Source organism: Rhineura floridana, chromosome 10 (genome assembly GCF_030035675.1).
Source record: "Rhineura floridana isolate rRhiFlo1 chromosome 10, rRhiFlo1.hap2, whole genome shotgun sequence".
Taxonomy (NCBI): domain Eukaryota; kingdom Metazoa; phylum Chordata; class Lepidosauria; order Squamata; family Rhineuridae; genus Rhineura; species Rhineura floridana.
The window spans coordinates 10,072,132-10,095,869 of NC_084489.1; the positions used below are offsets into that span (position 1 = coordinate 10,072,132).

A 23,738-nucleotide genomic window follows, 5' to 3' on the forward strand; every position below is an offset into this window, starting at 1 on the left:
GTATGCACCAGATAGATGAATAAATTAAAATTTAATATAAAACCTATTATGAGAGATTAGATGACTAAAAACAACTTTCAAAAGAACTTGGGAGTCATTTATTTCGTTCTGGAACGAGACATGTGAGGGGCCTGTTACATCAAAGCAGATATTACCATATCCAGTGGGAGAAGTTGCTGTTGCTGCACCTCCCCCTCGGGTCCTTCTGATTCCCATCTGCTAGTAGCCAGGACTAATGAGAGGCGAAGAGTACATGAAAAGGAATAGAATAAGGGAAAAGCATTGGCAGTATTTTCTGCCTGGCATTCACTGTTAAAAGTAGGATCACTGAAGTCTGGAAGTTGTTGGCACAAAGGGAGCCATGAGTTGCAAGAAATTAGATCCCAGACATTCAGCTGTCAGCCTATTCCTACCACAGTATACCACATGGTTCACTTTCATTGTGCATTTGTAAGTCAGCTCCTACTCTTACTCTCAATCACAGGCCTGAACTGATACAGGAACTCTGGAAGCTGACAAGAATCATTCTGAGAATTTTGTAGCCCTGTTTGCAACCACCAGCATCATTAATTTCAAATCAACCAAAGAAAGTAAAATACCTCACTCAGGTACATGTAACAAAGTCACTTTCATTTAATTTTCTGTCTGAAGACATGACAGCACCTGTACATTTTTAGTTATAATTATTGTTATCCTTCAGAGCTTTTTGAAATAAATGCAATCATCCTTCTGTATTACTGGCTTCTCTATGACAATCTTTCTAAGTTGCACTGTTCTAAACCAATATCTTTTGGACAGCCGCTAAATAATGTAAGAAGATAAAACCCACACAAAAAATCAAGAATTCAGAAATGAAATTTAACCTGTCAAATGTTAACTTAGTTGATCTTTATTCCCTTAATATTCTTCAAACTGAAACTGCTTTGTTCTAGTTCATAAAGACCATTTACCTTGGAGGCTATTATTTCCTAGAATTTAATTCCAAGTCGATATTTAAGTTAAAGCAACGGACAAAAAAACACAAACACAAAAAAGGTTCTTATAAGCTTTTACAGTAGTAGCTGTGAAAAATGGGGTAATGTATCTGCTGCACGCCATTGTAACCCCCCTTGTCCTAAAGTAGGCATCAGCATCTAGAGGGCTGGGGGCCAAATTTGGCTGGTGAGGAATACCAGTTGGTCCCTGAGCTGCCAGTCCAGAGGCAAGAAACAGTGCACTGTGGCAACAGTATTGGCTGGTGCTTGGGGAGTGGAGGAGAGAGCTGGCCCACCATTCTCCAATACCCCCCCGGCTCAAAATGGCCTTCCCTTAAAACAATTGGCCAGCCAAGGACCAAGAGGAAATAACAAAAGCAAACTCATATCCAGTTCTGCAGAAGGGTTCAAATAACGTTAAAGATGGCAAGATTAAAGGCAACATTAGCTAGTAACCCTACAGCAAATAGATGGACAGTTAGTAAGCAGTCAAGGACTTGTCTCATACAGTATTTACTTGACTGAGCTGGCTTAGCAAAAGCACTGACACAATAACATATGGCAGCAACCCCTTTGGATCTATTTTTTTGCATCAATAATCTACACATTAAAGAGTCTGTAAGCCACTGCTAACACAATAGACTGCTCACATAACTTAAGCATCCACTGACACTATATTATTGCCATGTCTTTAAATAACCTCTCACTTTTGAAATAAAAGATGTGCCAAGTATACTTCTTCTTCTTCTTCTTCTTCTTCTTTTTCTTCTTCTTCTTCTTCTTCTTCTTATTATTATTATTATTGCTGCATTTATATACCGCCCCATAGCCAAAGCTCTCTGGGTGGTTTACAACAATTAAAAACATTAAAAACAAATATACAAATTTAAAAAACACATTAAAGCACTTTGTGCTATGGCTAAATGGCAATTATATTTGCAAATGGTAGATTGTTTGTGTCCAGGACCTTTTCACAACAGTTTCCTATGCCAAAAGCATCACAGGAATCAGTATCCTATACTTATGTTAACTGTCAGTTAGCCCCAGATGGAATGAATCTAAAATGTCTTGGAAAGGGGTGTGCAAAACTATTAACACCAATATCACCACCAAGGCCATTGCTAGTGTTATCGAAACTTCTTGGGCTTACCTGACATTACTATTTCACCTGAGGAGAAGCCTCCAAACTAGTATCAAATACATTCTGGCTGAAAATTAGACACATTTAGAATATTGTATAGGAGGGAGAGAGTTGAAAGAGAATAGCTCAATAAAGAGCTCTAATATTTGTTAATTCAAATATAGATGTAGTAATATAAGTAATCCCTGAATACGCAGAACATTTCAACGAAAAGCAGCATGCATTTGGGTAGTCTCATTTTGAGCTAAAGGTTGAAAGGCAGCTATTAGCTCTGACCATTAGTCCACAGAAACCTTACCCTGCCATACGCACATTTGCACAAAGGACAAACAAAATAAGAACATACTTTCACACACGTGCACATCATAAAGATCATCTAAGTGCAATATTTTTCTCTAGCTAATTTATATGAACAATTAAATAAACACAGGCAGAAAAGGACAACCAAAATGATCAGAGGAATTTTTAGTTATAAAACAACTGAGTAAAGGAGGATTGCATGGCGTGGGGAAAGTGGATAGGGAGAAGCTATCCTGTTTCCTAATACTAAAACCCAAGCTCATCCAAACAACCTGAATGGTGGAAGGTTCACCTCCAAATGAAGTACTTCTTCACACCGCACATAATTAAATGGCAGAATTTGCTACTGCAAGATGCAATGGCCACCAGCTCATGAAATGAAAATGGACTGCCTTCATTTCGATCCCAACTTATGGCGACGCTATGAACAGGGTTTTCATGGTAAGCGGTATTCAGAGGGGGTTTACCATTGCCTTCCTCTGAGAGGCAGTGACTGGCCCAAGGTCACCCAGTGAGCTTCATGGCTGTGTGGGGATTCCAACCCTGGTCTCCCAGGTCGTAGTCCAACACACTAACCACTACGCCACACTGGCTCTCAGGCCACCAGCTCAGATGGCTGTAAAAGAGAACTAGACACATTCATTGAGAACAAGGCTACCAATGGCTATTAGTCATGCATACTATCTCCAGGATCAAAGGCAACATGCCTCTGAATAACGATGGCTGGGAACCAGCAGCAGGAGTAGGCTACTCAAGAGTGACTAGCACAGTAGGGTTAATGGGGCAGAGTATCCCCAACACTGCCATTGCTGTCACTTACCTAAGCAGCGGGGGGGGAGGGGTCAGGGTTGTGCAAGTGCACCAGTGGGAGTACTGTACCGGTTTCAGTGGTGCGCCCACACAGCTCTGACCTTTTTGCTGCCATGCCTCTCTCTCTCCAGGTAAGCAGCAGTGACCTGGGAGATCATCTCCATAGTGCTCATGCTGTTTGTGGGCTTTCCATAGGCATCTGGCTGGCCGCTGTGGGGAACAGGATGCTGGACGAGATAGGCCTTTGGTCTCGTTTGGGATGGTTCTTCTCATGTTTCTGTATAGTTTTACATTCCCCACATTCCTGAGCACTGGGAAGTTCTTGGGCAGTTTTACGGGGCCAGTTTAGAAGGGAAGCAAGCAGGCCAGCCAGCAGGCAGTGTTATTCTTAGTACCTCAAGAGTCTAAAAACTGTCTGTTAGCCTGATACCTCTTAACAACCTTTCTTAGCTGGCTCCAAAACTCAGAGCATGTTTTCTCTTTCCCTAATCAAGTTCCAAACTGCTTCTTTCCTCCCTAAATCTGGGCCCAATGTGCAGCCCAATTCCTGGCATGTTTCCACAGACATTATCTGTGCATGTAGTGGCAATTTTAGAAGTGGAGGGTGGGTCATGATAGTCGCACCACGCCCGCTCCCAGCCACACCTCCAGGATTCACTGTCTCTTCTGCAAGTAGTGTAGAAAGCGGAGAATTGCGTCCATTGCTCTGCCCACTTCTGTCTCTGGACTTTCCCATAACTGGCACATGCAACCCCCAGACTTGAGTTGAATAATGTTTCCCACCTCTGGATAGTAATCCCTCTCATTACTACACCCCGGCTGCAAGTACATGTGCATTGGCCATCCAAATGACTGAAGTGACCACCCATTCATTAACATTCATTGTTGGCAACCAAACCGAGACAGGCTCGAAATAGCATGGCAGCATGATGTGAGATTTCCCCATCCCCTCTTTAATCAACAGAGTAATGTCAGGCTTGCCAACTGGCCAGAAAGAAAATAGCTTGACCAGCTTTTTATGCAGGGATCAGCTGGTGAAATGTTTCATTACCATGGACGTTACCATCTGGTATATTGCTGCAGATCAAATGGTTGTTGAAGGGACAATTGTAGGAGCCAACTGAAAAGTTGGCAAGCTTAAGCAAGACACTGAGCAGCCAGCATCTTTATCTTGATAGTCCTTTTTCTGGTTTTCTCTTTTGCTATGTTTCAAAAGATGTTGGGCTTCTTTTTTTGTCTCGTATGAGGAAATAGGATTGTTACGACTTCTAAAAAACATCCACTTTCTTCCAAGCAAACAGAGGGCCTGTCTATACTATGCATTTATATTGGTGGCTTCCCCCCAGAGAATTCTGGAAAGTGTACTTTGATGAAGGTGTTGAATCTTCTCTGTGACAGATACTAATCCCCCCTTAACAATTCCAAAAGTTACCTGGGGAAAGGGTTTAAGGTTGCAATTTCATGCACACTTACTTGGAAATAAGTCTTACAAAGAAACATGTACAGGACTTGGGCTCCATGTCTGCAGTGCAGACAACACTCTGAGTGAATGTGACTTGTCTTATGAGTTTCCCAAAGATGCTGGTTGATGAACTAATAATAATCCCTCCCAATTCTAAAGCTATGGAGAAGGTATTTCCCTGGCTTCCCTATACCTGTGTTTATTTTGTGTAAGTTGTTGATAATGTGCTAGAAAAAGAGACATTTATCCTTCGGTGGAAAGCACTCTAGGAATTCCCACTGTTTGTTTTTTTCTTATTGTTTACATAAAAGCTGTTGATCTGATACAGCATGCATACAAAAGATTGATTTAAATTAGCTGGCAGCAATCAGTAGCTACACACAGCCCCTGAAGGGTTCATTTTATTTTCCCTGTAGTGAGTGGATTATTGCCGAAACTGACTCTCCTTTGCTACCATATGGGTACTTAGGGTGCATTCATCATCATCATCATCATCATCATTATTATTATTATTATTATTATTATTATTATTTATTTATTTATTTATTTATTTATTTATTTATTTATTTATTTATTTATTATTTAATTTGTATCCCGCCCTTCCTCCCAGCAGGAGCCCAGGGCTGACGAAGCGTCAAGGCGAGTTAAGCAGCAGAGCGAGTTCGGCAGCAGGGCGAGGAGGCCAGGGCCCCCCACTCTGCCCGTCTGTTCCCTGACCTCAACTAAACCGCAGTCTCCAACCCATTGACGTAATAAACCTTAAACAAAACTATGCAGGTAAGAAGCCAGCAGGGGTGTGGGGGCTTTCCAGTGTTTTGCACTGCCTGCAGCATGTACGATTATCTGCCTGTTGGATAGAAGTCGTGGGTATGCTCTCGGTGCAATGAGCTCCTGGCTCTCCGGGAACGACTTCATTTCCTTGAGGCCAAGGTGGCGGACCTGGAAAAGCTGAGAGAGGCAGAGAGGTGTGTGGAGGAGGCCTTCAGGGACGTTATAGCTGTGTCCCACTCCAACAATGATAGCTCTCCTGCTATCATGGACAACGATGGTCTCGGGGAAGGAGAGCATCCAGCTGAGGAAGAGGGAAACGATCCCTTAGAAGGGACCCATTCCTTGGGGGATGAGCAGCTATCCTCTCGTGCCGAGGATATATCTCCAGGGGGTGGAGGGATCCTTGTAGTGGGTGATTCGATCATTAGGAACATAGACAGTGGGGTGTGTGATGGGCGTGTAGACCACAAGGTGTTTTGCCTGCCTGATGCGAAGGTTGCGGATATCGCCCGTCATTTAGATAGTTTGGTAGACAGTGCTGGGAAGGAGTCAGTGGTCGTGGTGCACGTTGGCACCAACGACATGGGGAAATGCAGCCGTGAGGTTCTGGAAGCAAAATTTAGGTTGCTAGGTAGGATGCTGAAAGCCAGGACCTCCAAGGTGGCTTTCTCTGAAATGCTACCGGTTCCACACGCAGGACCAGCCAGACAGGCCCAGCTTCGCAGTCTCAATGCGTGGATGGGACGATGGTGTCGGGTGGAAGCGTTTGGATTTGTTAGGCACTGGGGAACATTTTGGGACAAGCCGGGCCTGTACAAAAGGGACGGGCTCCACTTGAACCAGAATGGAACCAGACTGCTGGCACTTAAAATTAAAAAGGTGGCAGAGCAGCTTTTAAACTGACTGAGGGGGGAAACCCAACAGGAGCTGAGAAAGGTCCGGTTCGGAATAAACCTCCCCCCGGGATAAAAACCAAAGAAATGATGAAATTTTAAAAGGGGTAGGCCTAGAAGTAGGCATTGTGAGAGCAGGGGCACAGGATATAAATTCAGAAGAGCAAAATTACCACAGGCCTAACCACAAGTGCCAAAGACACTTGAAGAGAGACACTGCTTACAAGTGCCTGTACGCTAATGCTAGGAGCCTCCGAACCAAGATGGGAGAACTGGAGTGCTTGGTCTTAGAGGAGAGCATTGATATAGTGAGCATAACGGAGACCTGGTGGAATGGAGAAAACCAGTGGGATACGGTTATCCCTGGATATAAACTATATCGGAAGGACAGGGAAGGACGTATTGGTGGCGGAGTCGCTCTATACGTGAAAGAAGGCATTGAATCCAGCAAGCTCGAAACCCCAAAAGAGGCAGACTCCTCCACAGAATCGTTGTGGGTGGTGATACCATGCCCCAGGAGGGACTTAATACTGGGAACGATCTATCGTCCCCCTGATCAAAATGCTCAGGGAGACCTGGAGATGAGATATGAAATTGAGGAAGCATCCAAACTAGGAAATGTGGTAGTAATGGGTGACTTCAACTACCCGGACATAGACTGGCTGCATATGTGTTCCAGTCATGACAAAGAAGCAAAGTTTCTAGATATTCTAAATGACTATTCCCTAGACCAGTTGGTCATGGACCCGACCAGAGGGACGGCAACCCTGGACTTAATCCTCAGTGGGGACCGGGACCTGGTGCGAGATGTAAGTGTTGTTGAACCGATTGGGAGCAGTGACCACAGTGCTATTAAATTAAACATACATGTAACTGGCCAATTGCCAAGAAAATCCAACACGGTCACATTTGACTTCAAAAGAGGAAACTTCACAAAAATGAGGGGATTGGTAAAAAGAAAGCTGAAAAACAAAGTCCAGAGGGTCACATCACTCAAAAATGCTTGGAAGTTGTTTAAAAACACTATATTAGAAGCTCAACTGGAGTGCATACCGCAGATCAGAAAAGGTACCGCCAGGGCCAAGAAGATGCCAGCATGGTTAACGAGCAAAGTCAAGGAAGCTCTTAGAGGCAAAAAGTCTTCCTTCAAAAAATGGAAGTCTTGTCCAAATGAAGAAAATAAAAAAGAACACAAACTCTGGCAAAAGAAATGCAAGAAGACAATAAGGGATGCTAAAAAAGAATTTGAGGAGCACATTGCTAAGAACATAAAAACCAACAACAAAAAATTCTATAAATACATTCAAAGCAGGAGACCATCTAGGGAGACAATTGGACCCTTGGATGATAAAGGAGTCAAAGGTGTACTAAAGAACGATAAGGAGATTGCAGAGAAGCTAAATGAATTCTTTGGATCTGTCTTCACAGTGGAAGATATAGGGCAGATCCCTGAACCTGAACTAACATTTGCAGGAAGGGATTCTGAGGAACTGAGACAAATAGTGGTAACGAGAGAGGAAGTTCTAAGCTTAATGGACAATATAAAAACTGACAAATCACCGGGCCCGGATGGCATCCACCCGAGAGTTCTCAAAGAACTCAAATGTGAAATTGCTGATCTGCTAACTAAAATATGTAACTTGTCCCTTGGGTCCTCCTCCGTGCCTGAGGACTGGAAAGTGGCAAATGTAACGCCAATCTTCAAAAAGTGATCCAGAGGGGATCCTGGAAATTACAGGCCAGTTAGCTTAACTTCTGTCCCAGGAAAACTGGTAGAAAGTATTATTAAAGCTAGATTAACTAAGCACATAGAAGAACAAGTCTTGCTGAAGCAGAGCCAGCATGGCTTCTGCAAGGGAAAGTCCTGTCTCAGTAACCTATTAGAATTCTTTGAGAGTGTCAACAAGCATATAGATAGAGGTGATCCAGTGGACATAGTGTACTTAGACTTTCAAAAAGCGTTTGACAAGGTACCTCACCAAAGGCTTCTGAGGAAGCTTAGCAGTCATGGAATAAGAGGAGAGGTCCTCTTGTGGATAAGAAATTGGTTAAGAAGCAGAAAGCAGAGAGTAGGAATAAACGGACAGTTCTCCCAGTGGAGGGCTGTAGAAAGTGGAGTCCCTCAAGGATCGGTATTGGGACCTGTACTTTTCAACTTGTTCATTAATGACCTAGAATTAGGAGTGAGCAGTGAAGTGGCCAAGTTTGCTGACGACACTAAATTGTTCAGGGTTGTTAAAACAAAAAGGGATTGCGAAGAGCTCCAAAAACACCTCTCCAAACTGAGTGAATGGGCAGAAAAATGGCAAATGCAATTCAATATAAACAAGTGTAAAATTATGCATATTGGAGCAAAAAATCTGAATTTCACATATATGCTCATGGGGTCTGAACTGGCGGTGACCGACCAGGAGAGAGACCTCGGGGTTGTAGTGGACAGCACGATGAAAATGTCGACCCAGTGTGCGGCAGCTGTGAAAAAGGCAAATTCCATGCTAGCGATAATTAGGAAAGGTATTGAAAATAAAACAGCCGATATCATAATGCCATTGTATAAATCTATGGTACGGCCGCATTTGGAATACTGTGTACAGTTCTGGTCGCCTCATCTCAAAAAGGATATTATAGAGTTGGAAAAGGTTCAGAAGAGGGCAACCTGAATGATCAAGGGGATGGAGCGACTCCCTTACGAGGAAAGGTTGCAGCATTTGGGGCTTTTTAGTTTAGAGAAAAGGCGGGTCAGAGGAGACATGATAGAAGTGTATAAAATTATGCATGGCATTGAGAAAGTGGATAGAGAAAAGTTCTTCTCCCTCTATCATAATACTAGAACTCGTGGGCATTCAAAGAAGCTGAATGTTGGAAGATTCAGGACAGACAAAAGGAAGTACTTCTTTACTCAGCGCATAGTTAAACTATGGAATTTGCTCCCACAAGATGCAGTAATGGCCACCAGCTTGGACGGCTTTAAAAGAAGATTAGACCAATTCATGGAGGACAGGGCTATCAATGGCTACTAGCCATGATGGCTGTGCTCTGCCACCCTAGTCAGAGGCATACATGCTTCTGAAAACCAGTTGCCGGAAGCCTCAGGAGGGGAGAGTGTTCTTGCACTCGGGTCCTGCTTGCGGGGTTCCCTCAGGCACCTGGTTGGCCACTGTGAGAACAGGATGCTGGACTAGATGGGCCACTGGCCTGAACCAGCAGGCTCTTCTTATGTTCTTATGTTCTTATATTAAAATACATTAACAAAACAGCATTAAAAACATTTTTAAAAAAACAACTTTAAAAAAGGGTTAAAAACATTATTAAAAACATATTAAACAATTCTGACACAGATGCAGACTGGGATGGGTCTCAGCTTAAAAGCTTGTTGAAAGAGGAAACCGTTTTTCACACAAACTGTTGGTTCTTATTTGCAGATCCCTGCCAATTGCTCTGTATGTCTAGCTATCAATACCACCACGTGTCTGGGTGGTCATGTGTATGTGCGTACACGTATACGACCTGTATTCCCTTATTATGCAACCACAAATGGTAGTATAATGGAATGGACTTGGTGCAAACCAAGACCAAAACAGTTTGAAATTAATGTAGGTCTTGGTGCTTACTCTTGGTGTGAATTGGTAGAGAATTGCCAGGTTGCTGTGAATGGGGTGGGGAGTCTTCCTATTTGCATAGTGATAACAATGCAAATATAGTTACCAGAAAGAGTTGGAGGACAGCAGCCACCTTAAAATTTTATGGGGAGAAGTTGAAAAAACTTCCATTCAATCTTGATCAAATCATGCTTCTGTGGCTTCCCGTATGCACCCGGTTGGTCACTGTGAAAACAGGATGTGAGACTAGACGGGCCATTGGCCTGATCCAGCAGGCTCTTATGTCCATATGTCCTTCAATCTCTGCTCAGCAATGGAGCTCACTAACTGCCCTTAGGTCTGTCACTCACTCTCAAACTAGCTGGCCTAGATTGTTGTGAAGATAAAATGGGAGATGGAACCATATGCACCACCAGTGACTGCTTGGAAGGAAGACAGAATCATTAGGAAACAATTAAAAATATTCTCTGCCCCTCAGAGGCTGACACCTTTCCCTCCTGCTATCCCACATCTCACCAGCAGTAATCACCTCACCTCTACCCCACACCCCACACCCACGTTGTAGGGGATGGGGATAAGGGTCTCTGTCAATGTCCTGTTCTGAGGTCTGAAGGGTGAACGTGTGTGTGTGAACCAAAATACTTACTACGAAACTCTGGAGAAGTGGGTGATTTAAAAATAAGAGTGATTTTTTCATCCTGCTTTTGGTTTATAGTTTAGGTGATATTATTGTCCTTTGTTACGTATCTTGGAACATGGTCCTAAGTGTCCCTTTTCCGCTGCCATTGTTATTAAGTTGCTGTCATTGTTATCTTATTACTGTGTTTTACAGTTTATTGAGAACTACTTTGGGGTTCCATTTGGTGGGGCAGAAAAGCAGGGTAAGAATATCTTAATAAATGTAAAGTGAATACAGTGCAAAGCTTCACTGCTTCTCCCTCTCAGTGTTCACCTCCTGCTGATATACTACTAAGCTTTACTCTACGTAGGGCTGCCTTTGAAGACGGTTCAGAAACTGCAGCTTGTGCAAAATGCAGTGGCCAGATTGGTGACAGGGACCAGACGGTCCGGACATATAAAACCAATTCTGGCCCGCTTGCATTGGCTACCTGTATGTTTCCGAGCTCAATTCAAGGTGCTGGTTTTAACCTATAAAGCCTTGCACGGCTTGGGACCACAATACCTGATGGAACGCCTCTCCTGATATGAACCCACCCGTACACTATGCTCAACATCTAAGGCCCTCCTCCGGGTGCCTACTCCGAGGGAAGCTCGGAGGGTGGCAACAAGGGACAGGGCCTTCTCAGTGGTGGCCCCCAAATTATGGAATGATCTCCCTGACAAGGTGCGCCTGGCACCATCACTGTTATCTTTTCAGTGCCAGGTCAAGACTTTCCTCTTCTCCCAGGCATTTTAGCATGTGTTTTTAAATTGTTTTAATTTTTTTTAAGTTGTGTTTTAAATTGTTTTTAAAAGATGTGTTTTAAATTTGTATATTTGTTTTTAATGTTTTTAGTTACTGTAAACTGCCCAGAGAGCTTCGGCTATGGGGTGGTATACAAATACAATAAATAAATAAATAAGCTTCATTCAGTATATTCCCTATGTAGGGAGTAGTGCACAGCGATCACATTTACAGCTTTAAAGCATAACAAAAAGGGGGGAGGGGAAATATCTTAAAAAAAAAGACACTTTGCACCAGAGCTCCCAAACAGCAAAAAAGCACCTTAACGCAAATGTTGAAAGAGTGATTATAAAGGCAATTTAATAAATATGGAACGACAATACAGTATTAAGTGGAAAAGGGTACAAACATTTACTCAAACAAAATGAAGGTATTTGGAGAAACAAGATAAACTTTAGAAGAGGTTGCGAGAACGCATTCTCAGATAATCAGGCGCCTTACCTGGAGTGGATTTGGTGAGGTGAGAGGTGAGGGAAGGCCATGTCCTGGTGACTGGTTGGGCTTTTGAGGGGAGCTTGAAGACTGCTGAGCTGGTACTGGCTGACTCTGGCTTTGTGGTTGCTGCTGCTGCTGTGATGATGGTGGTGGTGGTGGTTGTGTCTGCTGCTGCTGCGTCTGTTGTGTTTGTGGCTGAGCTTGATGTTGTGGCAGGCTGGGTTGCCCTTGTTGTTGCTGACTAGTTTGGCCCTGTTGTTGCTGCTGCTGCTGTTGGTGTTGGAGCTGCTGAAGCTGCTGAAGCTGCTGAAGCTGGGAATTCAGGGATGAGGTAGCTACAAGTTAAAAGAGTCTATTTAGAATTACAAATGATTCTTTGCATAGATAGCAAAAATATACTGCCAGACTCTGGACCACTGTCAGAAGAACAGAGTAACTCTTAAGGAGAAAACAAAAGCTAGCCATCTCTGCTATAGGCTCTGGGCTACAGATAAAAGATTAGAAATGGGAGTATATTCTGAATGTGTGTGAGCCTCCCCTTTGAAATTCAGTTATTCGAATTTTGGGATGCAGTTCGCTGACCAAATAATGTTTACAAAAATGCATATATTAAGGGGAAATGTGCATAAAAATCAATATATGAGTGAAAATAACATGCAAATATGCATTATATGGCAAGAAATGGCTTGCAGAAATGTGTACATAAGTCAAAACCATGTACAAAATATATTCATTAGGAGAAATTCTCATTAAATGCTTGAGAATTTTCATGAGGATTTAAAAAAAAACGCAAATTGCTGCAGAAACATGGAGTACTGAATTTAGGACTGGAAAAGGAGAAACTGAGAGAACCGAAAGTGACAGATCTTTCCATCTCTAGTATAGGCCTTATCCCAGTCTGCATCTGTATTGGAATTGCTTTTAAATATTTTTAAAGAGGTTTTGTTTGAATTTTTATGATTTTAAGATGTTTTAAATATATTTTTAGTGTTTTATCATTTGTTTGCCACCCTGGGCTCCTTCTGGGAGGAAAGCCAGGATAGAAATTTAATAATAAATAAATACATAAATAAGACCCCATTAGTCATGTCTGCTGAAGAAAACTGGTATTTGGATGTCCTAGGACCAAGAAAGTGGAAACTGAGGATACCAAACACTGTAGAGCAGACCTGCAAAGCTACTGATTTGCCAAGTTAAGAGAACCCAGTGTTTATGTTTGATAGCTCACCAGAGGCTAAAAAGATTGTTTTTGGAGCCTGCATAGGTCTACAAAGACAGGGGGAGTTGTCAAGCACCTGACAAACCAAAATATATGGTTTTACGGGTCTAAAGTCTTGAAGCCCTCCTATAAGAAGATAGTAAACCAAACAATGGGCTAACTTTTCTTTCTGAAGAATGAATGTCATGTTGTAAATCACAGGTGGCTAATCTCTGGCCCATGAGAAGTCATTGGACTTCAATTCCTATCATCCCCGGCCATTGGCCAATGTTGGAGTTGAAGTACAATAACGTCTGGAGGGCCACAGGCTAGCCAGTCCTTTTATAAATTGTGTGATTAGAAATTTTCAAGCAGTCAGTGTAATCTACTGGATAGTGCTACCTGAAACTGGAAGAGAGATCTAATTTTGAATCCCAACCTTCTTTTTGCTTCAGCTTGACAAGTCAGTGTCTCTCAGTATCAGTTTCCCATCTGTAAAATGGAAATATTGGCACTTCATACCTCACATCATGAGAATGTGATGATGGGATGGCTTTAATGTACTTTTTAAAAAGTCTTAAAAGAAATGTATAATAGACAATCACACCAAGAATGAAATTCCTATGAGTCTCATTGTGCAAAAGGAGAAGACGACAATGGCCTACATTTGTTACAGCTGTTCTATGGCTAAAGAGCTCTGTGTGCTAGTAAAGGATATTAAAAGGAATAAAATAAGATTCAGTGCTAAAGTGCAAAGTTGCCTGGAGGTCCTAAATTATTATACATGGGAGCATATGCATGGTGCCAAAGAAATTAAGATGCATGACAGAATAAAACAGATTAAGACAAGAATTTCAGAAGAGAGCCAGGGCCTGGAGATTTGCAGAACAAGTGTTATATTAACTCTGGACACAATCTAGCCAAATGCAAGCATTTTTAGATCCCATGGTCCTTAACTTTAACCAAATGGTACTTTACTATAACTAGTACAGTATAGTAAGCTCATTGCATTTTCTAAATATTGGAAGGTTAATGGTGAAAAAATGTCTGTGTATTGAAAAAAAAATCAATGTAATTTTTCTGGAATACCTGACAAGATAGGAATTGTTGGCTACCCTTGTTCATAATTGCCTCAGGTTTCAGGTCTTCCAGTGAAGCACCTTTATTCTTTGTTGGGTCATTAACCAAATGATAGAATAATCCAAAACCCCAGTCCAGCAACCTGGAGGGGGTTTGAATGAGGTGGTGTGTGTGTCTCTGTTTAGTTGTGCTGGGCTCCACTGGGTTTTGTTTGGGGGAGGGAGGATTCCATTACCTGAAAGCTCCTGACTGCACCCACCTAAACTGTATCCCTGCTGATGGTAGCCATCATATCCCTGACAGAGTTAACTGCCAAACAGAGCTTGGAAAAGTTACTTTTTTGAACTACAACTCCCATCAGCCCTAGGCAACATGGCCACTGGATTAGGCTGATGGGAGCTGTAGTTCAAAAAAGTAACTTTTCCAAGCTCTGCTGCCAAATACACATCACACAGGGTATTTGGGTGTGGGGAGGGAGCAGAACTAGGCTAGCCAAAGAGAAGTTTTAAGGTCTACCACCCTGATCCAGCAAGAGAGACCTGTATGTACACATCTTTCTGAGGACAGTGCTGAGGTGGATATGGATATGGATGGGCATCTGGCTCCACTGAGATAACCATCTGATCCTGGTGAATGAACATGCTGGAGGCATCTCTTCATGCGAACAGGGATGCACATCTGTATTTGGGGCCATTAGTTAATATATATGATTAGTGTCTGTGATTATAGTTGGATCAGGGTTACATGTAAACATCTGCAATGCACTTTATTTCCCTGTCTTAAAACATTTCCTTTTTCTGGTGCCTGGAAACTAAGGCTGTGCACAGCCCCCTCCAGATAATGAAGACAGTCATGCTGGATGAGGACAATGGATCTCTGCAAGTCTTGTACAGAGGGACAAAGAGCCAATTGCATAAAAAAAAGATATAAAGCAAACTTGAGGAGCTATGCATAATATCACTGCGATCAATATAATAATAAGAAAATTCCATTGCCTGTCCTATCTGTAGTTTGTAGGAGGCATAGTGATTGGCTAACATGAGAACAATATAGTAAATTAAGTACAGAAATCTAAATTAAGGATTTATTCATATTTGCAAACTGCCATAAAATAATATGCATACAGTGTCAATCTGCATGTTCAGTGTAAATGTGGTATATAACAAGTTGCTAAAGGGAAGTATGTCTCGCAATGGTTGGTGAAGAACTAGAGATATTTCACAGTCATGAAGTCAAGAGCATCTGTCTACAGAGACTGCCTGAGAGCCTGCTCCAGGTGGACTTTCTCTCCTTGGCTCAACAGCTGACCTATGGAAAGGATCCTCAGCACGTTTTATATGTTGATATTGCAGGGTGTTTTTTTTTAAAAAAATATGATTTTAATATTACATTTAAGCCAGTTTGGAAGGATTTGTATCCTGAAAGGAAGATATAACTAATTGCGATAAATAAATAAATAAATAAAATTAAAAGTTTCCAGCACACTCTAAATGTCTTCACAAAGCTCAGTTGATGTATATTGCTTGATTCTGTCTGATTACTGAAGAATACTTCTAACTGCTGCAGATATATAAGACAAAAGATCTGTTGGGCATATAAAGTAACCCTGTTCTACACGTTTTATTGTGTTGCTTTCCCCCATAGTCTTTTATTTCCATAATTGTGCAGATGTTACACAAGTATGCCTTAATGTGAAATAATGCAATGTACAGAGGACTAAACAGAAGAAAATTGTACATTAAGGCTATTCTTATTTGACTGAGTGGAGAATTTGTCTCTCGCTGTTTTAAGACTAATCCCTTTTTCCACACACACCCCACCCCATAGTACAGAATGGATTTATATATTGCCTCAAACTGAAAAGTGTAACTAACTTAAGGATCTGGGCCTGTGCTACCATTGACATGGTCTGTTTTTCTGATATTGTTTATCTTTTAATGAGCTATACTCCTTTCCTTTTCTTTGAAGTAGATTTCTAAGGACTGAATGCACACAATGAATAGGCTGCTTTTACAACACTGCTGCCTATTATGTAATGAGAGGTGTGGGCAAATGGTTGTGTTTCCCCCCCACTCCCAAGCTCAAATTTCTTTTTTGAGGAATGAAAAGTTGTTTTTATGTGATAGTGCCCAACAGATAGAGGGAGGAAAGAGGGTGAGGATAGGACTTGATGGGTCAACAGATTACTAATGGGCATATTACTTCTAGATCAGTGGTTCAAATCCAGTCAAGGTCAATACAGGGAACAAAAGTCATGGCATCCTGATGGTTGCAGAGTGCCATTTATTATATGAAATTAACAGGCTGTCTCCTAAGACCACTTTGTGAAAGAAACTGACAGTCTCTGACTTCCATAAAACCATTTTTGGGGTTTTGGGACATAAGTTTAAGAATTAAAGAATGAAGAATTAGACCCAGAGTTGAAAACATCTTTGTGTTGCCCATCCCAAGATAATTTTGTGATTTTGATGGGATTAATGTGAACTGACTGGTAAATATGCATAAGTACCAATAACTGTGCACATGGAAATGAAGGTACAGAGAATATCACAGATTGACAAGAGTCCCATCATGCTTTGCCTGGTCATTATAAACAATCACCAAATGGTGCTGAACAATGTGGACAGACGGCGGATGTTTTACATTGCTCAGTTAATAAGCATAGCCTCTATTAATTGCTCAAGAAATAATCATAGGGTTGCAACCAGATTAAGTTATTGTACTTAGGCCCCATTGAAATAAATTGGAAGAGTTGGTCATTATGTCCCATTGACTTCAGTGGGAATTCAGTGCAACTAACTTAGTCTGAATCCAAATCATAGTCCCGAAGTGGAGAATAAGTAAACTGAACACACACAGACACACACTCGAGGGGTTGTTGGAGTCTAATACACACAACCATTTATCATATAAGTATTACTAAATGTTGAGAGATCCAAGTCATCCAAATGGATTTAGTAGCATTAGATATATGATCTTGTAAATTATTGCTCAAATGATACCGTTCACATATTCATTCTCCGACATATGAGGCTACACATGTTGACTGGGCAATATGTTGACAACATTCATGCTGTCATATGACACTCATCAAAGACATTAAAAGATGGTTGTTGGGTAATGAATGAAATTAGTAATTACAGTGCATGTTTGCTAAGCAATTGCCCATGCCCATATCCATGGTAGTGAATATATGCTGAATCAGCCCTAGGAAATTCTCCTTTTGATAAATTATTATTAATTAAGGGGAAAAATAAGTTTTTACATAAAGAAAACCTTATACTGGAGCCAACATTGTCCATTTTTGTGTCCAGGGCAACATACTAAAAAGTTCTTTACCCTGTCTTAATCCCAGTGCTCCTGAGTCTGATTGTCCTGTTTTACCCAGCCTAGTTTACCATGTAATGTATCTGTATTTATTTTATTAATAGCTAAAGTAGAATTATCCTACAGGCAAGCAATCCAGCTATTCTCCTGTTCTTTGCATTTCAGTGAATCTCATTCTTCTGACAGTGTTCCTTTCCCTCTATTTTTTATACTTAGCATGGAATTTCAGAGTTGGAACAAGTCAAAATACCAACAGTACAATTTCCAAATGAGTCATTCATCAGAATCCATAAATCAGGCCACAGAGTATCACAAATGGAAAATGGATCCATCTCAGAATGTGGATGAAATATAGCTGCTGCCTTCACCTCATAGTGTCCATTTGTCCTGTGTACATTTGTGCTTTGAACCCATGCCCTTAATTCTAGAATCCAACTCTTAAACAGACAAAGTTACCAGCACTTTCAACAACTTGCTTTCATTTACAGACCTGCCTGATGAGCCTGACCCATAGCTCCCTTGATTGGACATAGGTGGAGGTCTTCCTGGTGTTGTAACCCTGGACTCCAACTCCCCATCCTCAGAAGAAGAGGTCATGGACACAGAGGGCATTTCAGATGAGAGGAGGATTTTCCCTAAGATGTCTTCAACATCCCCACCTCGAGAATTCCACCATCAGCAGAACTTGTAATGCCAGCACTCTCTGGCCTGAGGATTCCAGTTCGGACATCATAGTAGAACACCAGCCGCCCCCTGCACCATGTGAGTCAATAACTCCTGAAACAGTCTGGGCTTATTTAAGAGGAGAGACTGCACTCGTTGGGGCACTAGCTGCACAAAGGAAGCTGAATCCTATTTAAGCCTCAGTCTGAATTTGCTGATTGTTGGAGCAACATTCAAGTCTGCCTTGTCTGAGTATCAGCCTATGTGTCACTTGGAACTTGCCAGGGTGCTGAGTGCTTTGTCTTTTGGACCTTGACTTCTGCTTGTCTGAACCTGTCCTCTGCTTTGTTTGACCTTGTCCTGCTGGGACCTGCCTTCTTGACCTGACATTGCTTATTGGATCTTGAACTGGGATTAGTGGTTGAAGACCTCGTATCCCTACAATCTGTGCCTGCTAGATGCTTCCAGCCTGGGACAGAACACTTGGGCAAAAGGCTTCTAGGTTACACCAGGTTTTCAGGTTACACCAAGCCCTTTGTCTGAGTGACAGTCTACATGGTACTGTGCTATAGAATTGATCCTGTGTTCCGTGGGCTGCCTCCCACCCTACTTATCTACTTCATAGTTTCATAGTTATATACTTGGCTACGATCTTAGTTACTCCTGACCCTTTGCCTTGATTGGAATGCTTTCACAGTTCCTAATCCTGACTTTTCAGTGGTGATGCTCTAATTACTTCTGCTGGCTCGAATTCCACAGTTCCCTAGAACCTCCTGGTTTTTGCACTTTGCTTACCCACCCAGGGCACTAATCTTCCAAGCATGTTTGTGGGGTGTACAATGGACAGTTCCCAGTGTCTCTTCTACTAAGAGGCAAAGTGAAAGCTTTTCCATCTGCTGCCACCACAACATTATTGTCCCAAACCGCTCCCTTGTAGCAAAGCTGGCCAGGTTTCATAAATTATCCCAAATTCTTGTTGGAGCTAGCTATAATCTTCATTTTTTGCTCTGATCAAATCTAGATTATTTTCTGAGTAGTCTGGGTAACCTAAAGGCAACAAAACACAAACATTAAGGGAGAAACTATAATAACTTATCAGGAATTTGTGGTATATTAAGTGAAGTATGGAGATGTTTACCTCAAAAGTGAGCATTTGAAATTTTCCCCTACTGGTCACTGTAATGTAGAAAACTAGAAGTATTTTTAAAATGTTCTAGTTAGGAAGATCAACTACAGAGCAGCATAAAACATATTGGAAGTTGCTTCTAACTAAAGATAATATAATTGTTTTCTTTTCCTCTTGGTTTATGACAGTAGTTTGATTCAGTTTCCCTGTGTGTCCTGTAAAAAAACTGTGCTAACTTATTTTAAATGTCCAAATGCAAGAAAACTGCTGAAGAAATTAGGTTTTAAGACCCTATTTGCTTCCTCAGTGCAAATGGGAATTAAAACACCATATTGTATAGAAGGCTGTAACATCATTCTCTAGATTGGTTTGACTCATGAAAAAAAGGTAACAGTGAAATTCTTGGATCTTTCATAAAAGTGTGTGCGTGTGGGAGTCCCTACTGTTTTTATTTCAGTTACAATAGGAATGGAATACCTAAGCTGCAATCTTAACTCTACATACATTGACTCCACTTGGATGTGCTTCTGAGCAGACATGGTTAGGACTGCATCCCTAATTACATACAGAAATTAAAACAACACCTCTGTGGTCCTGATCCAGTTGCAGCCACATGCAACTGGACACATGCAACAGTATATGGCTCTGGTGGGCATGCCCAAGAGAAGTTGTGTGCAGCCGGTTCACTGGGATGCAGCTGAGCATCACAATCTGGATGCGAATATGCATTCAGATGTGCATTCTCATGGACGTTGGCTGCACCTGCAGAAGCCTTCTTCCACATGTGGCTCACCCTTGCTGAGGGGCAGTAAGTATGTGTTGAACTGTGGCTGCTACTCTAAATAGGGAAGGCTTACAGCATTCAGGCTCCTGTAGGGGAAATAAGTCCCACAACTCTGATATAGCCACTGAACAGTGTTTCTGTGTGTCCCTTTGCTATTGACACTTTGACACATGGTAAAGTCAAGAAGACACTCATTGTTGATATTAAGGGCCGTGATGGAACAAAGGAAAGGCAATCTGAGGTATATGGAACTAAGAGTTTTATAGTTTAAAATGAAAAAAATATTATTTGTTCAGTATTTGATTGGAACAATAATACGGTCCTAAGGAAGTTGCCCTCTCCAGCTGCTCCCCATAACCAGATATTCTTGTCAAAACAGACTTCTGGTTTGTATCATATACCCCTCCTGGAGAAGAGGCACAGAACAGAAACATACTGAACGTGTGTGTGCGTGTATGTCTGTGTGCACGCACGTGATAATTATAATCTGCAGGTACCTCTTGGTTCTTCTCTTTGTTATCGATCCCAATTTCCTTCTCCTATGTATCTCACAGTTTCTCATAAATGTTTCTCATAAACTCTCTTTTTAAGCAGTCCATGCCTTAGCCAAGGATGGAGAATCTGTGGTTATCCAGATGTTGGTGTACTCCAGTTCCCATCAGTCCCAGCCAGCATGGCCAATAGTTAGGGGTGATGGGATCTGTCATCCAACAACATCTGGAGGTCAACAGGATTCTCATCCCTGTGCCTTACATAACTCTTTAGGATTTGCTCCTTCCTACCCGAGTTTCTTCATAAATATTCAGTGGATGGGTTTGGTCATGATTAAGGCCTGGTGGATTATATTGGGGGGCATGGACATACACACACACACACAGAGCTCAAACTGACTAGTAATCCTGGTCTTTCTTTTGCTCCCTCTTGATCATTGATTTGGCAGTTAGGCCCAACTTAAATTTGATACCTGATGTGCCTAAAATAATATGCCTATACAGTAGGGCCCCACTTATACGGCGGGTTAGGGACCAGGCCCCCGCCGTAAAGCGGAAATCGCTGTAAAGTAGAACATCGATCAGCTGTAGTGCACGGAGCTCCCCTGCAACAGCTGATCGATGTTCAGCTTTTCTCCGCCGCCTCCCTCGCTTGCCTGTTTGCCGCCTGATCGCTTAAGTGCTCGGTAGCCCTCCGCCGCCTCCCTCGCTTGCCTGTTCACTGCATCGCTTGTCCCCCCAACAATACTGTACACAAAATGGCGCCCGACGCTCAGAGCTTGGAAATGTTCCTTGCTTCAACTACAACTCCCATCAGCCCAACTGTGGGAGGAACGTTTTGAAGCTCTGATGATGCGCTCACAGCATCGGGTGCTGTCTTTGCGGTGGAGGGCAAGCGAGCATGCGTGTGATGGAGGTGGCAAACAGGCAGGCAAGCGAGCGAGAGAACAGGCAGGGGGAGGGGGAGGGGGCGGTCACGCAATGGAGGCGGCGAACAGGCAAGCGAGGGTGGCAGCGGAGGGCAAGCGAGCACTTAAGCGATCAGGCAGATCACCAGAAAAATGAAACAAACGCCGCAAATAAGGGACAAGGTCTAAATTCAAAACTGCCGCATAAACAAAGCGCTGTAAAGCAGATCGCCGTAAAGCAGGGCCCTACTGTATAGAATGCCACACACGCCACTTTACACTTGAATGGGGTAGAAAGTTCTGTCCATTTCTCATTTTTCCAATTGTGGCAATTTGCAATTATTATTTTTTTAAATCCTCATGAAAATTCTTCAGCATTTTAGTGCAAATTTCTCCTGTTAAATACATTTTTGGAGGCAGATTTGTATACACATGTACATTTTTGCAAACCATTTCTCATCATATTATGCATTTTGTATGTTATTTTTACTCATATATTCCATTTTTAGGCACACCTTTCTCTGCTATAAGCATTGTTGTCAGCATTGGTCGCTTGGCAAACTACAATGGAAATTAGTATGGATTTCAAAGGATGGCTGTGTTTCAGTTCTCATATGGTTTCGGGAAGTGTGAATTCGATAGATTTGTCTTGAAATGTGAACTGAATCAAATTTCTTGCCTATCCCTACACCTGCAACAGGGAGCCAGCTCCTATGCATAGAGCATTACTAGTGTATGCCAGCATAGGAGCCTGTCCTGTAGCATGTGCAGAAGCCAGCAGCAACCTAGTGTAGACGTGGTGTTCTACAAGCAAATTCCAATGCTCTATTCAAGATCTGTTGGTGGTAGCACATTGTCATGTAAGCTGAGTTGGGTGAACGTTCGTCATACAGGGGCTTGGATTAAGAGGCTATATCTCTCCCTTTCAACTCCATGATTTCAAATAGACTAGGAAAATTCTACTTTGGAAAGCCAGAATAAGAATTTCTTCTTTGTTTTTCCCAGAAGAAATTTCAAGTTTGTGGGGTCAAGGCCAGGCTCCCTGCTGAGCTATCTGGCTCACTTTGTGTATTTTAATGGCATTATTAGTGCAACATTCATTTGCCTAATTTGTTTACAAGGAAACTGCAGGGTTGGTAGGTCTTTTGTTTTGTTTTTGTATTGTACAAAAATATTTATCTAGAAGTAACAAGTATTTGCTTCTTTGAACATCTGTGATCATTACAAGTACTGTATCTTCAAAGAGACACTTTGAAGTGAATTATCTTTCTCGAAAAGTGAAGTTACTGCAACACAAACAGTGTTTTCAATGATACAATTGGATGAGGTGAGTGTGTGTGAGAGAGATATATTAAATGGCTGGTCTCCTCAACTTATGTAAGAACCCCCCCCCCAAAATGACAAAACAAGGCACATACATACCATCTTCTCCCACTTCACCAAGGAGCATAGCACAAGGCATTGTGCCTGCCTGATTATTTACGTTGGTGAAATGCTTTATTTAAGGGCCCTTGTTATATCTGCACATTGTATCTCATTCTAATGTCAGTCTAGTAAGCATCTGAATAAAATCAAGAACCCACTTTATTTAAACATGTGAATTTTCATTATATTCTTCCTCCCTCTCATCTTGTGTGTGTTAAGATTGCTTCAAAATAAATGAAAAGCTCTTTAGACCAGGGAATATCTCATGCCATTAATTTGTAGCAAGAAAAACACAATGGGACCCTATCACCATAAGAGCTCTAGACACCAGTGCAATACAAATTCATAACAACGATATCTTAATAGTGTGGGAGTCCTTACACAATAGGCTCTCTAACATGCCTAAAATCAAACTGTCAGACATAATGCCAACATATCGACATTGCTTGTGCCCTTCCCTTTGTTTCCTGGAAAAGGTATGAATATCTACAGCTGTGAATGAATATTGGGTGTATGGCAGAGCTCCTACATTTGCTTATGCAGTCAGCAAAGTATCTAATTAAACACATCAGGGTATCGCTTGTCTGACAAGTTATTCTCTATCCCCTGCAGTTTAGGACGTCACTCAGGAATTGTGTGGCATTCCAGATGAATCTCCTCACAGCTTAATCTAAAAGTGACTCTAAAAGCAATTAAGAAGGTCGTTTTTAATGTACAACAGGCACAAAAAATATTCACTGGTGAAACCAAAGTACAAATAGTTATTCGCGCGTGTGTGTGTGTGTGGGGTTAAATACAGACATGTGAAAATGAAATAGAAAACCAATCACTATTACTAACAAATATGTTAATTTATCACAGGTGGTGATATGCTAGGGAGTATAGT

General features: G+C 41.9%; 1 protein-coding gene across 7 annotated transcripts in view; it reads right to left on the bottom strand.

The window, feature by feature from the left end:
- POU6F2 (POU class 6 homeobox 2) overlaps nucleotides 1-23,738 on the bottom strand; it is a 502,018-nt gene that overhangs the window by 133,815 nt on the left and 344,465 nt on the right. For all 7 annotated transcript variants that reach the window (XM_061586055.1, XM_061586054.1, XM_061586057.1 and 4 more), the window contains one exon: nucleotides 11,857-12,185. In XM_061586055.1, coding sequence (XP_061442039.1) covers nucleotides 11,857-12,185 — 329 coding nt within the window. The remainder of the gene's footprint in view (nucleotides 1-11,856; nucleotides 12,186-23,738) is intronic.